The 18,474-nt window shown below is 44.5% G+C and overlaps 1 protein-coding gene across 1 annotated transcript in view; it reads left to right on the top strand.

Moving 5' to 3' along the window:
- The window catches only part of LOC145714113 (uncharacterized), a 69,736-nt gene that overhangs the window by 21,271 nt on the left and 29,991 nt on the right, over positions 1 to 18,474 (top strand). The window contains exon 3 of the mRNA XM_081793246.1: positions 7,911 to 8,048. Coding sequence (XP_081649372.1) covers positions 7,911 to 8,048 — 138 coding nt within the window. The remainder of the gene's footprint in view (positions 1 to 7,910; positions 8,049 to 18,474) is intronic.

The raw sequence follows: 18,474 nt of genomic DNA, 5'->3' as shown, positions 1-18,474 counted from the left end.
CAGCTACGTGGCTGGAACGGGAGGGTATTAGGCTAAGCGAAGTTAGTTAGAGAAAGACAAATATCATATGGCCTCACTCATGTGAGGACTTTAAGAGACAAAACAGATAACATAGGGAAGGGGAGCAAAAATAACATAAAAACAGGGAGGGGGACAAAACAGAAGAGACTCATAAATATGGAGAACGAACAGAGGGTTGCTGGAGGGGCTGCGGAATGGGGAAGGGGCATGAAGGAATCTACTCCTGGAGTCATTGTGGCACTGTATGCTAACTAACTTGGATGTTAATTGAAAAAATAAAAATAAAACAAAACCAAACCAAATAAACACTCACTGAAGAGTGAACGCCTCTGACCTTCAGTAGCTTATAGTCTAGTGATGAAAACAAACGTGAACAAATAACTTCAGTACACTGTCATAACTTCCATACCAGAGACCTCAGTAGACTAGGTAGTGTCTCAGATGGGGTTACGGTTTGACTGGACTTGAAATGACTGTATACCCGTAACACACATGCGCACACACACACAGAGTATAGGTTCCATCTTTATTTATTTAAGGATACACAACTTAAAAGAAGTATGGCTACATGGGTGGCTCAGTCGGTTAGGAGTCAAGCTGTTAATGTTGGCTCAGGTCATGATCTCGCGGTGTGTGTGTTCGAGCCCCATGTCGGGTTCTGTGCTGACAGCATGGAGCCTGCCTGGGATTCTGTCTCTCCCTCTCTCTCTCTGCCCCTCCCTCTGCTTGTGCAATCTCTGTAATAAGCAAATAAGTAAATAAATAAACTTGAAAGAAAAAAAGTGCGGCTACAGTAAGCAGAAGCAAAATGCATATTTTTGTGCAACTTTGTCCTTGGCCCCTGTTTCCTAAGAGGAGAGCTGTTGGGAGGGACACTCTTTGCTTGGGTAAGGTCGGCTAGACATGAGGACGAAGCTCAGTTCTTGCTACATCACTGCCGTTTTAGACTTGGGCTGATGTCACCATTCTAGAAAAAAAAAAAAAAAAAAAACCGCATCCCAAGTATTGCTTGCCATTATTCAAGGCCATGGTCGTAGGCAGTCAAGTCTGTGGGAGCTGATGGATGCGCACAGGGAGACGACATGGGGTGGGGAGGAGATAGGGCCAAAGGCAGAGGTTTGGGGAGCATGCAGATTTAATGGGTGCAGAGGCAGCGGAGCTAAAGCGAAGCAGCGGTGGCAGAGGCAGATGGGTGGAGGAAAGAGGAAGCCCCTGTGTTTGTCAGTTAGGTCATTAATGAGAGCCTTTCCTCCAGCCTGCAAATGGAGTGGTAAAGGCTGGAGATCCACAGGACGAAAGCAGCCGGTTGCAGTGACCGGAAAGAGAGGCAGCATCTATCTAATAAGATGTGTTGGGCTTACAGCAAAATGGCTTCTGCAGCGCTAGTCACAATGGCTTGAGCAATCCAAACATGCAGTTATTTTGCATAAGAAGTGGTCTGGTGGCAAGGAGTCCAGACTGGCGCAGGGCAGGGGGCGGTGGGGGGGCTCGGCTTTGTCATCAAGGCTTTATGCTCTGTTTTCTGCTCAGCCATTCTTTGCATGTTGTCTTATTGTCTTATTACCTAATGGGCACCAGATGGCTGCTGTAACTCTGAGCATCAGTCCTCACTGAGGACAGGAAAGAGGATGAAGAGGCAAGACGAGGTTTTCTTTTTAAGTTTGTATTTAAATTCCCGTTACTTAACATACTGTGTAACCTTCGTGTCAGGTGTACAATACAGTGATTCGTCACTTCCATAGGACAACCGGTGCTCATCACGACCAGTGCACTCCCGAATCCCCATCACCTGTTTCATCCATCCCCCTACCCACCTCCCCTCTAGTAACCATCAGTTTGTTCTCTGTAGTTAACGTTTATTTATTTTGGAGAGACAGAGTGAGAGTGGGGGAGGGGCAGAGAGAGAGGGAGACATAGAATCCGAAGCAGGCTCCAAGCTCTGAGCTGTCGGCACAAAGCCCGATGCGGGGCTCGAACTCATGAACTGCGAGATCGTGACCTGAGCTGAAGTCAGACGCTCAACTGACTGAGCCACCCGGGTGCCCCTGTTCTCTGTAGTTAAGAGCCTGTTTTGTGGTGAGGCGGCCCCAGCTTTATCTGCAACAAAGCTTTTCCTTTACCAGAAGACCCCCAGCAGACATTTGCTTTAGTCTATAGCTATGCCCTTAGCTGCTGGGGAGCCCGGGAAAGCAAGCATTTAGCATTTCCAGACTGCATAATACAAGCAGGCATGGAAAAGGCAATATGAGTGGATGTGGAATAGCTAACCAACATGTGAACTAGAATACTGTAGACTATGTTTTTCCGTTAGACCAGGCCATGCTCCCCCTGTCATTTGCTTCCTACGTTTTTAAAGTTCTTTATTTATTATTTATTTTTGAGAAAGATGGAGATAGTGCGAGCAGGGGAGGGGCAGAGAGAGAGAGAGAGAGGGGAAGAATCTCAAGCAGGCTCTGCGCTGTCAGGGTAGAGCCCGACATAGGGCTCGAACTCTCAAAAGCATAAGATCATGACCTGAGATGAAATTGAGAGTCTGACACTTAACCGACTGAGCCACCCATGCACCCCTGCTTCCTACCTTTTTATGATTTTCTATTTTTTATTTTTTTAACATTTGTTCCTTTTTGAGAGGCAGAGAGACACAGAGCATGAGCAGGGGAGGGGCAGAGAGAGAGGGAGACACAGAATCCGAAGCAGGCTCCAGGCTCTGAGCTGTCAGCACAGAGTCCGACGTGGGGTTCGAACTCACAGACCTTGAGATCATAACCTGTGTCGAAGGCGGACACTTAACCGACTGAGCCACCCAGGCGTCCCCCTACCTTTTGAGATGCACGCAGGGATGAAAAAAAAAAGATACACACAGGGATATACCATGGGTCTGTTTTCACTTTACTCAGTTCTAAGAGTGTTCTACAGCCTTGCTACTCAGTGTGATCCATGGACCAGTAGCCTCAGAGTCACCTCCCCCCCAGGAGCTTTGATAGAGATGCAGAATCATAGGCCCCTGGTCCTAGACCCACTGAATCCAAATCTGCATTTCGACGAGCTCCCCAGGGGATGTTACTGCAGTGCTGCTCTGTGGGGTGTGTTTGCTTGCTTGCTTTAAATGAATCCCGATTAATTGTATCTGGAGAATTTCTGAGCGCTTCCCGCTGCACCGGGAAGCTATTGGTCTGGAGTTGAGGAGACTGAGATTCTGGCCCCTGTACTACCTGACATCCCTTCTTAACCTGGGCCAAGTCCTTCTGGCACCTCACATCTCTGTCTTCCCACCCGGGCCGTGAGATACAATCTAAATGTACTTCAAGCTCCCTGGCAACTTCAAGTTCTAGTTGAAGACAGTGTGTTGTAGTGCAAAAGAAGGATTGCATATTCTGCGTGTCTGACCTTATTAGATACAAGTCCCCTGTCATTTTCAGAAGATTATGCCTTCAGTTTGGCGATAGTTATTCAGCTATTCCTTAGCCCTCCTTTCTTATCTCTAAAACCTTTTGGTTATTAAATAGGAGCATCAGTCATGTTGCAGATTTTCAGGTAAGAACAAGTTTCTTGATCTAACGGAAATGAGAATTCCAACATGCCTGTCCCCATCTGTGTTATTGCCCCAGGCTGATTTTTCAGGCGGTATCATTTATATACGTCAGCACCATACAGGAAGTATTGTGTGTGAAGCATAATTGTAACTCTTTAGGTATATGAGGAAAGAACTTTGAAATGCGCTTCGAAATGCTTACAAAGTAGGAATTAACATTTGTAAGATTTCAAGTGAATAGAAGGAGAATAAAGGGCTTTGAGAAAAAGGAACAGAAATGGTATTTAATAAGAAACTGAACTGGATATTGTTAGAATTCCTACTAAGAGCAATTTTTAAAATATTTATTATTTATTTTTGTTAAGTTTTTAATTTTTATTTTATTCATTTATTTTGAGAGAGAGAGAGAGAGAGAGGCAGAGAGGGAGAGAGAGAATCCCAAGCAGGTACCTCGCTGTCAGTGCAGAGCCCAGTGTGGGGTTCGATCTCACGAACTATGAGATCATGACCTGAGCCGAAATCTAGGAGTTGGGCACTTAACCGACTGAGCTACCCAGGCACCCCAATTCTTTTCTTTTCTTTTTTTTTTTTTAGTTTATTTATTTTTGAGAGAGACAGAGAGAGAGAGAGAGAGCGAACGAGCACGCATGCACGAGCAAGTGGGGGAGCGACAGAGAGAGAGAGAGAGAGAGAGAGAATCCCAAACAGGCTCCACTCTCAGCACGGAGCCCAACACAGGGCTTGAACTCACGAACTCTGAGATCATTACCCAGGCTCCCCTGTAAGAGCAATTCTGAGTCAATTAGGATAATTTGGGGTGGAGACGCCCTAACAGTTACTCTGGATCTTTAAGTACCGAAATACTACGTTTGGTGTTGTCACTTGGCCACTGTTCAGATAGATCTCCTGTCAGTTTAGAACTTCCCAGTTTTTCCTTCGTGTGGTTCCTCTGTAATTCTTCAGGACCAAATTAATTAATTTGTGTTGTTGCCTTAATATCATCAGGGAAAGTACCATCAGGGAAAGTACCACCAGGACTCCACTAAATAGAAACAATGGACAGGGGTGCCTGGGTGGCTCAGTCAGTTAAGTATCTGACTCTTGATTTCGGCTCAGGTCATGATCTCATGGTTTGTGAGTTTGAGCCCCACGTCGGGCTCTGCACTAACAGCATGCAGCCTGCTTGGGATTCTTTGTCTCTGTCTCTGTCTGACCCTTCCCTGCTTGCTCTCTCTCTCTCTCTCAAAGTAAATAAGAATAAACTTTAAAGTAAAAGAATCTTTCACCTTTGTAAAGAAACATCCTGTAAAAGAAAACAAATGAATGCATAGGTGACCAACAAAACCAGAAGCACACTATGTACAGAGAACAAACTGGTGGTTGCCAGAAAGGAGGTGGCTGGGGGTGGACAGAATAGGTAAAGGAGATTAAGAGGTACAAACTTCCAGTTATAAAATAAGTAAGTCACAGACATGAGAAAAGTACAGGATAGGGAGTATAGTCGATAGTGTTGTAACAATTTGTATGATAAAAAAAGGAAATGTTCTGCAATATGCCTCATAATCCTGCACTTAGGATTATTGGCTTTAGTGTCTGTCATCTAAAGACATCATGTTTGGAAATTCCCGCGACTCCTTCTTGCTTGGTTAAAGCAAGTACTTTAACCAGTTTTGTTTTATATTTATTTTATTTTCAAAAGTTATTTACTTATTTATTTATTTATTTATTTAGAGACAGAGCACGAGCGGGAGGGGGGCAGAGAGCGAGGGAGACACAGAATCTGAAGCAGGCTCTGCGCTCAGTGCAAAGTCCAACTCGGGGTTCGAACTCATGAACTGTGAGATTGTGACCTGAGCCAAAACTGAGACAGTCGGAAATTTAACTGACTGAGCCTCCCAGGCGCCGCAGGGTTAGTTTAAAGAAGTCAGAGGCACACTTCATTTCCGGTCTTGTGGCAGAATGGAAGCCCTGGTTACCTCTCCCCATTGGAATCAGTAAAATGTTGTATAAAATACACTCTGCTGCCTTGACACGGAAATCGGAAATTTGCGGGCCTCCTGAATGCTGAACAGACAGCTCACGTTTCACACACCCAATCTGAACTTCTGACTTTCTCCTTCAAGACCGCCGTTCCAGCAGCCTTGATGGAAAGGATGACAGTTCCGAAAAATTCAGAGTCACACCCAATATGCTCATGCCTCACATTCATTCTGTTGGCTCTGCCTTCGAAATACATCCAGAATCCAACACTTTGCACCGCTACCATGGCAACTCCTGGGGGCAGTCACCGCCATCTCTAAGCCAGATGCCTCAATGGCTTCCTAACTGATTTCCCTGCTCTCACCCTGGCCTCCTATAATCTAGTCTTAGTGCCGCAGCTAGAATGAGCCTCTCAAACCTAAGTCAGATCTTGGCGTGTCTCTGCCGAAAAGCTTCCAGAAACTCTCCTCATTCAGAGGTCAAGCCACGGTCCTTACAATGACCTTTGGGGCTTCCCATGACCTGCCCCCCAATAACGTCTCTAGCCTTATCTCTAATTCTCTTTTCCTTGCTCACTCTGTTCTAGCCATACTGGCTTCCAATTTCTTATTTTTTTTAAATGCTTACTTATTTTGAGAAAGAGAGAGTGCACACAAGTGGAGGGAGGGGCAGAGAGAGAGGGAGAGAGAATCCCAAACAGGCTGCACATTCGGTGTGGAGCCCGATGTGGCGCTCAAACTCATGAACCGTGAGATCATGACCTCAGCAAAAATCAAGAGTCAAGATGCTTAACCAACTGGGGCACCCAGGAACCCCTGGTCTCCTGTTTCTTGAACACACCAGGCACCCTTCTGCCTTAGTCTTTGCTGTTCTTTCTGCCAGGAATGCCCTTGTCCTGGCATATGGATAACTCCTTCATCTACTTAAAGTCTTTATGCAAATGTTACCTCTTCAAGGCGGCCTACATATCCAGTGCATTGTAAATTGCAGTCTTTCCTTTTCTTCTCTGCGGTTTCAGTCTCCCATGTTCTACTTTAGCTTTTTGATTTTCGTTGCTCTTATCAACTTCTGAGAGACTTCGTTGTTATGTTCTGGGTTCATTTTCTGTCTCTTCCCATCGAATGTAAGTTCCTTGAGAGCAGGGATCTTTGTTTGGTTTACTGATGTAACAGAAGCTCCTTGAACAGTACCTGGCACCTTGTAGGAGAGCAAGGTACTTGCTTGTTGAATAAACAAGCGAATCCCCAGAGCAAAGTAAAAACATGAAGCCTAGGAAGTAAATGAGCTCAAAACTTGACTTTCACCTTGAATGCCTACTGAGCCCGAAAGACTTTGCAAATTACAGGGTGACGGCCATATGGCGTGCAGGGAACAGTAGATGAAACTCCGAACCTGCTGAAGATAGGGAATTTTAATAGGAAACGCTCCAATTGGAATGCTTCATACGTGGAAGTGTGATAAAGCTTACCATTCAGAAAGGGAGAAAAATAAACCTTGCCCTCGTTCATGGTTTCCACCCAAATTTACACTACCTTTATGGCATGCTAAACGTCAGGCAGACTATGTAAAGTGCCACACTGGCTGGCAGAAACAGACTCCAAAGAAAAGAAGTAATTCATAGTTAAAAATGAGAAATCATACAAGGAAAACAAGGCACCAAAAAAGGATAAGCGTAAAACAATGATCCAGAAAGTATTTTAACATAAGCTCAAGAGCCCATCAGTGTGTTCTGATTTAAAACTTCATCTGTTGGAAATCAGAGAATTGGGCCTAATAAATCTCAAGGTGGTTCCTCCAGCAACAACCCCAAAGAAAAGCCTGCATAAAAACCTAAATGCTTGGAAAAGGATCTAGATCGGCAGGGTGTACTATAGCGTTCTTTATCTACTATACATGTTATTGTTGAATCCACCTCACCAGTAGCTATACAAATGGGATTGTTTCCTGATGAGTGTCCTACAGGGTTGCGCCAAGTTCTTGGGTGACAGAGAAAAAATTGGTATTTTCAGCTGCACTTTATAAGAGAGAAATAAGGCACATTTAAGGTGTAACAAATAAATTTTTTTGTTTTTAATTAAGATATAGAAACTTGTTGGGGCGCCTGGGTGGCTCAGTTGGTTAAGCGTCCGACTTTGGCTCAGGTCATGATCTCACGGTCCATGGGTTTGAGCCCCGCGTCAGGCTCTGTGCTGACAGCTCAGAGCCTGGAGCCTGCTTCGGATTCTGGGTCTCCCTCTCTCTCTGACCCTCCCCCGTTCATGCTCTGTCTCTCTCTGTGTCAAAAATAAATAAACATTACAAAAAAATTTAAGATATAGAAACTTGTTTTCCCCAAGTGTTAACTAAAGTCTTCTGGCCCCTTTTTCTCTTTGTACAGAATGAACACGTCAATTATGTAGATGTTGGCGGGGCGTATGTGGGACCAACCCAGAATAGAATCTTACGGTTATCTAAGGAGCTGGGTCTAGAAACTTACAAAGTGAACGTATGTGAGCGGCTTGTTCAATATGTAAAGGTAAGCCTGACATTTTACTCAAGTGACCAGTGGGGGAGCACTGTATTTGGGAAAATATTCGGTTTTCTTCCTAGTTTTTTCTCAAAGCAATTGTAAAAATAGGCTCTCAGCCTTATAGTAGTCTTCTGCGTTTTCTTTTTCTTTTTAAAGAAATCCTTGGGGACCCTGGGAATCCCTGTAAGGGGTCATGCCTCAGTTTGCCCCCTCTGCACATCACACACTGTGGCCCTTAAAGGCTGCACCCTTACCCCCAGTCCAACTGGAGTAAGGGTATGAGGCTTTTATCTTCTTTCCTTCTTCAGTGTCTATGGGGAGCAAGGGGGCGGGGACAGGAGCTACCTGCGGTAGACACATGGATGTGCCTCCGGATGTGTGCGCGCACGCGCGCGCGCACGCGCGCGCGCACGCACACACACACACACACAGAGCCACACGCAGCCCTTGAGGCACCTATGAGGCAATTCTAAGGCCCCAAGGAACACAGTAGTCCAAGGCCAGTTCTTAAGACTGAGCAGGTTATACATTGTCATTGTTACCTGGCGTTTCTTTGCACGCTTTGATAATTTCCTCTGTACTGAGCCTTGACTCTTGGGAAGTCTAGCTGAGCTGTGTGGTTTACCACTGTTTAAATAAGATTGTTTCACTCTGCTGATATCCAGCTGTTGCCAGAGTTATTCTTTGTCACTGAAGCCAAACATGGAGCAGCTGGAGTGTTGGAAATGTGCCTTGAGAGGTCAGGCTGTCCGATCTGCCTTCGCAGCCGGCTTCCCAGAACTAGCATCTCGAGGGCAGGGGTCATGCACTCGTTCTAATGGTAGGATTCCCACACCGGTGATCACGTCACTCTCTGAGCGGCTCTACCCCACTCAGTCACACGGGTCTGGAGCCTTCGGGGGGTTTTCGGAGCTTGGAGTCAAGGGTACTTGTGATATGTGCACACTGATGCGCCGTCAGGGGATCTTAAGACATTCTGATATGGTTTGGGATGGTTTGGGTTGTTTGGGGGAAGGGTCTGGCAGTTACACATGTGAAAAAACAAAAACAAACCAGCAGCCTTGAGAGAAACTGGGTTCAGAGGTCAGGGGGGGAATGAAGAAAGTATAAAAAACTATACAATGCTAGCTTCGGTAGGCTTCCTGATCACTTTCTCTGTCTACACGGCAGGGTGCTTCCCTGGATTAGCAAATAATGACAATGGTGAGAATGATAGTAACTAACATTTATTGAGCACTTTTACATGTGTTAGCATATTTAATGTAGGGAGAGAGACCAAATCCTTTGCATGGAGTACTAAATAAACAGTCCCATAAATTCACTCTTCAGTCCAAGTAGGAAGCAAGTGAGTCTGATGATTGTCCTGGAATCTGAGCAGACTCATGCTTATGATCTCTTCCTCTCTCACATTCAGGTGCTGAGAGATTTTTTATTTTCCCTGAAGTCTCACAGTAAACAACTAAGTGATTTTTTTATGCACGATCTCCGTAAATCATTACATACACCTCGTTAGGCAGGCACGATTATCCCCATTTTACAGAGGGGAAAACTGAGGTTCAGAGAGATAAAGCAGCTCGACAAGACTATGAAACGAATAATGGTCTGTTTTCCCCCCGAGCTCATACCATTCATGCATTTTAAGACTGGCTTCCAAAGAAGCACACATTTAAGGTGCTGAGCACCATTCTTTTCTTTTAAGACACAATCCCATCTAAAGAAAAGATGGAGCACGGAAATACCATTAAACCATCCTCTCACATACTTTAATCTGCCAAAGCACACATATTTTCACCCAAGGTAGACCACAATGTTCAGCTAAAGATAATTGTGGGTCAGTTAGAGGTTTATTTATTTGAGCTGAAGGAGTCCCTGTAAAGTGAGGCAGCCAGATTAGGGAAAGGCAGGAAGACTATATTCCATGGAAGATTGTTAACAAATCGTATAGCAAAAAATCATTCCACTTATTTAAAAATATCTCAACCCTTACTGCTGTGTCCACTTTGGTGGGGTGGCGGGGGGCGAGGGGAATGGACTTTTCCCCATCACCGTAGTGCGCCGGGTTAATAGTGCAGATTGTCTTTGTGACACTCTGAATTGGCTCTCGAGACAACCCCAGCCTCTGTAATCTACCACAGTGCATTCTTTTCAGTGAATACCACCGAAATGAAGCAGGTGAATCCAGAAGATTGCCAGTGTCTAGTTAAACCAAGCCATATTCCTTATGGTCCAGATTGCTTCAGCTTTTAAATTTTCCCAGCGCGCAGCCTTAAAGACTGCCTCGGTTGTTTCTTCTGACAGCAGACTGTAGTGGATCCAGTTTCAATGTATTCTGGGATGATTTTTTGTTTAAGATTTTTGTTTTTAAGTGATCTCTACACCCAGCGTGGGGCTCGAACTCGAAACCCCGAGATCAAGAGTCGCATACTCTACTGACTGGGCCCCCGCCAGGTGCCCCTCTAGAACGATTGTTAGTATTCACCAAAGAATGGTTCTTGACCCTTGCTAGATTGTGTTTACAGGGCAAATTGAGACTCTAAGCCTGAGCCTCTGAGCTGAGCAGTGGAGATAGACGTTTAGTGGTGTTTTGGACCCTGTCCCTTCCTAGGAGACTATGTCTGTCTACTTCATTCATAGAAGGTTCAAATCATTATGCTAAATTCATCAGTTCAATGAACAGTTACTGGATAGTCTCCTCTGTACAAGGTATTGTTCCAGGCTGGAAATACAGTGGTGGACACATGATCAAAGCTCCTGCTTTCATGGAACTTACCATTAGCTCACATTTCTGCCTGTATCCTTCGTGGACCTTGTGAATAGAATACCTGTTCTTTTTTTTTTTTTTATTTTTTTATCTTTATTTTTTAATTTTTTTATGTTTGTATATTTATTTATTTATTTATTTTTAACTTTTTTTTTTTTTTTACATTTTATTTATTTTTGATAGAGACAGAGCACGAGTGGGGGAGGTGGGGGAGGGGAGAGAGAGACGGAGACACAGAATCCGAAGCAGGCTCCAGGCTCTGAGCTATCAGCACAGAGCCCGACGTGGGGCTCGAACCCACAAACTGCGAGATCATGACCTGAGCTGAAGTCGGATGACTTCAACCGACTGAGCCACCCAGGCGCCCCAATGTTTATTTTTGAGAGAGAGACAGAGTGAGAGCAAGGATGGGACAGAGAGAGCAGGAGACATAGAATATGAAGCAGGATCCAGGCTCTGAGCTGTCGGTGCAGAGTCCGACGCGGGGCTCGAACTCACAATCTGTGAGATCATGACCTGAGCTGAAGTCGGATGCTTAAATGACTGAGCCACCCAGGCGCCTGTAGAATACCTATTGTAATTCTGGTTTAGTAGATCCTGATTCTTTTTTTTTTTTAAGTTTATTTATTTTAGTAATCTCTACACCCAGTGTCGGACTGGAACTCACCACCCTGAGATCACGATGCGCATGCTCTACTGACTGAGCCAACCAGGCTCCCTAGTAGGTCCTGATTCTTATAGAATAGGTTCTTGGACAGGTTTTATGAATGTTGTGAATTTGATAATGGCTTTATTTAGGAGTTTATATCTGCTTTGTGAAATTAAATTAACCATGTTGTTTTTAACCTAAAAGGCGGATTTGAAGTAGCACCAGCTAAATGTGTTTAAAACATCTATTCTTTTCCTTTGGATGGTGTAAGGGAAGCAGGTGGACTTGAATGCTTCTTGGATTAATTGACCCATTACTTGCATTAGTGAATTAGATGCACTATCATTACGGGTTATTTGATGAGTAAGTTTCATTGAATTGTGGAGGCTTTTTGTTAAGTTTTACAGTGCCAGGTCTTGGAGAGGAAAGCAGAAATGCTTGATTTCCTTTTTTTTTTTTTTTCCTTCTTTGAATGGGTTCTTCTGATCTTTTTTTAATTTTTTTTTTACATTTATTCATTTTTGAGAGACAGTGACAGAGGGTGAGCAGGGGAGGGGGCAGAGAAAGAGGGAGACACAGAATCTGAATCAGGCTCCAGGCTCTGAGCTGTCAGCACAGAGCCCCACATGGGGCTCCAGCTCACGAACCGTGAGATCATGATCTGAGCCGAAGTCGGACACTTAACCGACTGAGCCACCCAGGCGCCCTGGGTTCTTCCAGGTCTTAATAATACAGGTAGGGTGGAGAGAGGGAGAACACTGCATTTTGCAGGTGCTGCTCTGAAGGAGAAGTTGACATATTTATGCATTCCCACTTTCTCCCTGCTTTCACACCCTAAATAAAAGTCAAGACTATTAGGGGCGCCTAAGTGGCCTGGTTGGTTGAGTGTCCGACTCTTGGTTTCAACCCAGGTTATGATCTCCTGGTTCATGGGTTCGAGCCCATTGGGCTCTATGCTGCCGCTCCCCTGCTCATTCTCTCTCAATCTCTCTCAAAATAAATAAACAAACTTAAAAAAAATAGAGACAATAAATATATACCACCCATTTCTTCTTAGACAATGGTGTGATATTTATTTAAACAACCTAGGCTTTCCTGATAGTACAGCTCACCAAGGTTTTCCTAGTACTGGTTCTTTTCTTCCCACAGCCATTTACTTGAAGGTTTCTAGGCCAATAACTGCAATCAAAGGCTTTCCACATATGTGTGTTCTGGAATACTAAGTCAACTTTTTGTTGTTGTTGCTTAGAGGTGGACTTTATTTTTGCCGGTAGGCCGTGTTGAAAGCAGGGGATCTATTTATTTTACTTACTTACTTATTTACTTATTTATTTATTTTTGTTAGGATGTATTAATGCCTGCCAGAAATAACTGCGTTCTGACCCCTTATAATAGTGTTTCTTTTGGATCAGGGACATATATTTTTAAGCTGCTTTTAACACCGTTTTCTATACCAAATCACAGAAGTGTATGTTTTGTGTTCAAAGAAAGTTATACTTTCACTTTCAACGCCGCTCTGTAGGAAAGGCAGGAAGCCAAGGGCATTAGGCTCTTCTAGGGATATTGATTGTTGTGTCTTTGTTTCTTTTCTTTTAATCCCCTGAATCCCGGCGGCCGCCTCACTCCATGCATTGGTATTGCCTTCCATCTGTAAGGTTCCTATACCTGTGTCACCTCATTTGAGTTACCTCGTGATCCTATGGCTTAATAAGCATTTCCCCCCATCTCACAGATGAAAAAACTGAGGCTCAGAAAATTTAGACACCAAAGTAAGGCTTTCTGGCTCTTGAGCTCAGGGTTCTGGGGGTTACATCACAAAGTTCCTTATTCCACGGGCAGAAAGTCAACTTGTAAATTCCTTAAAAATTTTTATTTTATTTTATTTTTTATTTATACAATTTTTTTTAATGTTTATTTATTTTTGAGAGAGAAGGAGAGAGAGAGAGGACACGAATAAGGGAGGAGCAGATAGAAAGGGAGACACGGAATCCGAAGCAGGCTCCAGGCTCTGAGCTGTCAGCACAGAGCCCAACGTGAGTCTTGAATCCTTGAACCTCGAGATCATGACCTGAGCCGAAGTTGGACACTTAATCTACTGAGCCACCCAGGAGCCCCCATTTTATTTACTTTAGAGGGAGAGAGCATAAGTGGGTGAGGGGGCAGATTGAGAAAGAGAGAGAATCTTAAGCAGGCTCCATGCTGAGCTTGGAGCCCAAAGCAGGGCTTGATCCTATGACCCTGGGATCATGACCTGAGTCTAAATCAAGAGTTGGGGGGCGCCTGGGTGGCGCAGTCGGTTAAGCGTCCGACTTCAGCCAGGTCACGATCTCGCGGCCCGTGAGTTCGAGCCCCGCGTCAGGCTCTGGGCTGATGGCTCGGAGCCTGGAGCCTGTTTCCGATTCTGTGTCTCCCTCTCTCTCTGCCCCTCCCCCATTCATGCTCTGTCTCTCTCTGTCCCAAAAATAAATAAAAAACGTTGAAAAAAAAAAAAATTAAAAAAAAAAAAAGAGTTGGACGTTCAACCGACTGAGCCACCCAGGTACCCCTATAAATCCCTTTTAATAACCCGTTCTAAGGTATGATAAAAATCACCTTACCCTGATAGGCTCTGAAGTCCTAACATGCCACTCAAATGGTAGGGGCTCCTCTGGACGCAGGCAAGGTCCTGTGGGGTGCCTGGGAGCTGTATGTGGTCCCTTTCACCAAGGTGGCTTCTTCTCCTCTCGTGCACCCTGAGCCATAGATCTGGGGTGCCTCTGGCCTTCAGTGAGCGTTTGACTCCTGACCAACCCCCCAGACCACCCCAGTTAGGCTCAGCGGGCTCAGCAGATGAGTCCCCTTATTATGTTAAAACACTAAGTCTACAGCACGGTTTGGAATAGTTGGCTGTATATTCTTTTTGTTAATTGATTGATGTGAACTTACTCGTCAAAGTATGACCCAGATCAGAGTATTTTATTTTATGCCATTATATCCTGCTTGGTTTAAAGAGAAAAAAGAGAGAGGATTTAAAATAATTTGTAAGCTGTAGAAGTCAGGGTAGAGATGGAAAAAAAAACCAAACCAATTAGGTATGAACAGGAAAATGGTAATGGGCATGTGCTCATGATAGAAATTCTGTTTGATCATAGAAATGAAGTAATACAAGAGGGATTACTTGTTTTCTTTTCTAAATTCCAGTTATACGTAGGTTTTTTAAAAGCAGAGAGACTAAAAATGTTCATATAGTCTCACATTGGTCTATCAAGTATTTAGTACAAAGATATATGGACATAGCTTGTAAAAAAAAAAAAAGGTTTTAGTAACTTCCATTCATTTCCCCCCTCCATTTAAAAAAAAATTTTTTTTTTAACGTTTATTTATTTTTGAGACAGAGAGACAGAGCATGAACGGGGGAGGGTCAGAGAGAGGGAGACACAGAATCTGAAACAGGCTCCAGGCTCTGAGCTGTGAGCACAGAGCCCGACGCGGGGCTCGAACTCACGGACCGCGAGATCATGACCTGAGCCGAAGTCGGCAGCTTAACCGACTGAGCCACCCAGGCGCCCCTCCCCCCTCCATTTTTAAAAAAAGATTTATTTATTTATTTATTTTCAAGAGAGAGAAAGCATACGTAGAAGAGGGGCAGAGAGAGAAGGAGGAGCCTTGATGTGGGGCTCAAACCCACAAACCGGGAGATAGTGACCTGAGCCGATCTCTTAACCAACTGAGCCTCCCAGGCACCCCTCCTCCTCCATGTTTAAAAGACTTCATTTATTTCTTTTGTTTAAAGGAAAGCATAATGACAGAAATCACTCTTAAAGCCTTGTAGTGTTTAGAAAGCTAGGTCAGCATTAGCCATTTTCTCTCAAAGCCTCTTTTCTTTTTCCTAGAAACTTTCAGGGATAAATCTCAGATGTAGTTTGTAGAGAGCAAACCTTCCACTCGGTTGAAGCGACAGCCCAATACATAGCAAAGTCAGGTTAATGACTAGATCTTTTTCCTTCCATTTTTTTCCCCTTTTTTTCGTTATTTTTCCCCCACCTCCTCTATTTTTTTTCTTTCTTGAAAAAAATCATGGTAACATACACATAACATAAAAATTGTCTTCTTAACCATTCGGTGTACAGTTCTCCAACATCAGGTAAATTCACATGTTTGTACACCCATCATCTGTACCGAACGTTTTTCATCTTTTTGCTATTCATTTTTAATAGAGGGCGATTCATGACAGCAATCTTTTTCCAACTATTCATTGAGAAGTAGCCCAGAGTTGCCCTCTGTGACTCAGTGAGCTGGCTTTCAGTGACAGCACAGAAAGGGGATTAGGTCAGACACAAAGGATTTCTCTAAGGCTGTGGAACTTTGCAGCCACCCCCCTCAACTGAGGCCTGGGCATTGTGGGTAATGGCAGAAAGCACCTTGTGAGTGGAGGGGCACCTGGGTGGCTCAGTCAGCTAAGCATCTGAGTTCAGCTCAGGTCCTGATCTCGCAGTCGGTGGGTTCAAGTCTTGTGTCGGGCTCTGTGCTGACAGCTCAGAGCCTGGAGCCTACTTCGGATTCTGTGTCTCCCTCTCTCTCTGCCCTTCCCCCGCTCACACTGTGTCTCAAAAATAATGAATAAACATTAAAAAATTAGAAAAAAAAAAAAGAACCTTGTGAATGGAATGAAACCTCGCATAAGCAGCTTCCTCGAGAGAAATTGCTCTTGTCTCCTTGATAACTCAACTCTTGGAGGTTTTGAGCTTTCAAGTTAGAATGTGGTTGCCAGTGCGAGGTCAAAAAACATCTCCTTTGTCCTCCCCCCTTCTTGCTTTCTACCTCTTCCCTATTTCCCCCTCTGTAGTCCCTACCTTACCCCAGAGCACAAGTCTGCTGTCCCAGCCAAAAGACTTCATCATCCGTCCTGAGGTTTCAAACTTTTGTACAGTAGCCTTCTCTAACAGTTGAAACCGGAGACACCCTTTAACGTCCTATAAATCCCATACCTGGGCCATTCTGGGCACTTCCTCAAGAAGGGAAGTTCCATTGTCACATGGATACACTGACCCAGCCAGAAACTTTTTGCTCTCATTGCCCTGTCCTGCCATTTAATAGGATCGGTGCTGTTATATAGCCTTCTGTCTCAGATGTGGACTCTAAGCTTTTTCTTTTGTTTTTCCCTTAATTAATTAATTATTATTTTTTTAATGTTTGTTTAGTTTTGAGAGAAAGAGAGTGTGAGCAGGGGAGGGGGCAGAGAAAGAGGAAGACACAGAATCAGAAGCAGGCTCCAGGCTCTGAGCTGTCAGCACAGAGCCCGACGCGGGGCTCGAACTCATGAACTGTGAGATCATGACCTGAGCCGAAGTCGGACCCTTAACCGACTGAGCTACCCAGGCGCCCTAAGCTTTTTTGCTTCTGTGTCAAGGTCATTGAATGAATACCTTTTGAAAACTGGGTGGACTGCAGAGTTTTAGTAAGTGACAGTTTTTCTTAAGAGATAAGAGAAAGTTGTAAGAATGCAAGTATTTCGTTCAAGGTCCTACAGAAGTGAGTGAGAGAGAAACAAGCAGGCAGAAGCCTAGTTGATAACTAACCTAAGCGAACACAGAACTTGAAACTGAAGAGACAAATAATGATAATAATGTGGATACTTCTATTTGAGCAGCCCAGTACTGTTTTCATGGCACTTCATTTTATTGTTTGCTTTTTGTAAAGGGAGGGAGAGAGAGAGAGAGAGAGAGAGAGAGAGAGAATCCTAAGCAGGCTCCACACCCCGTGCAGAGCCACACTCAGGGCTCGATCTCTCAACCTTGAGATCATGACCTGAGCCGAAATCAAGAGCTGGATGCTTAGCCGACTGAGCCACGCAGGCACCCCAGTGTTGAGTATTGTTAAATGTAATAAACACTCTGATCCCAAAAGCTGTGGAGCTGAGTCTTTTCCATTTAAAGGACTTTTCACATGTCATGTTTTTCAGAGAGTTTGATTCCTGATCTACTAGTCCATTTCCTTTCCTTCCTACAGCACTTGTGTAATTTGTCAGACTCCAGTGATACACAGGGAACCTCAGGCCGAGATTTAATTCTCTGTGCTTGCCTACTAAGTACTTGGTGGCTTAGTTTCCACAGCCATACCCAGTAGGTGAATGTCTCTACAAAAAACCTCAGGCTTCACAGCTGATGGGAAGAAATCACCATTCTGCCCACACTTGCTACCCAGCAAGCAGTCACAAAAGTTGACCCTGGGGCACAGATGTGGGCACAGTCGCTAATCTACATACTTCTTTGGGCCAAAGAAATCCTGAGTGTCTGTGACTTTCCCCAATTTGTAGATTTTTATTTGTCTATCTTTGATTTTTTAAAACGTTAAAAAAATTGTTTATTTATTTTTGAGAGAGTGTGAACGGGGGGAGGGGCAGAGAGAGGAGGAGACACCAAATCTGAAGCAGGCTCTGCGCTGTCAGCAGCAAGCCAGATGTGGGGCTCAAACTCACAAACTGTGAGATCGTGACCTGGCCGAAGTTAGACACTCAACCTACTGAGCCATCCAGGTGCCCCCAATTTGTAGGTTTTTTTAGAAATCCTTTTCTGATGTTCAAATGTGGGGGAGGTTGTGCTAAAAATCTAAAGGCTTGTGGTCCCCTCTCCTTCCCATGTCTCCACCATCACGATCACAGGAGACATCACTACAGGAATCCCATGCGCCACAGTCGCAGGGTTGCGTCTGCCCAGTCACTGGGATACACAAGATGAATGCCCTCAGTTAACCCCCGGTCTGGCAGGAAGCTCTGCTTTGCCCTTGACCCTCTCGACCTGCTCCGACGTACTTTCTCTTTGTACTGCCCTGTTCCGTGGGGCCAAGTCCCAGGCTCGAGATTCAACAACAGAGCACTTGCAATTTTAGCTAGACCAACAAGTGATTTCATTTTATTTCTCCTGTTTGACTCGTTGTTGTGGGATGACGCACGCTCTTGTTCAGGAAACGTACACATGAGAATATCTTCCCGTTAGTATCATTTGGAAAATAAATCCTCTGCTTTTCAGAGCTCTTCTTTCTAG

This window comes from Panthera onca, chromosome X, assembly GCF_046562875.1.
Source record: "Panthera onca isolate mPanOnc1 chromosome X, mPanOnc1 haplotype 2, whole genome shotgun sequence".
Classification (NCBI taxonomy): domain Eukaryota; kingdom Metazoa; phylum Chordata; class Mammalia; order Carnivora; family Felidae; genus Panthera; species Panthera onca.
Note: the sequence above shows the minus strand (reverse complement) of the source record. Positions and strands in the feature narration are given on the sequence as shown.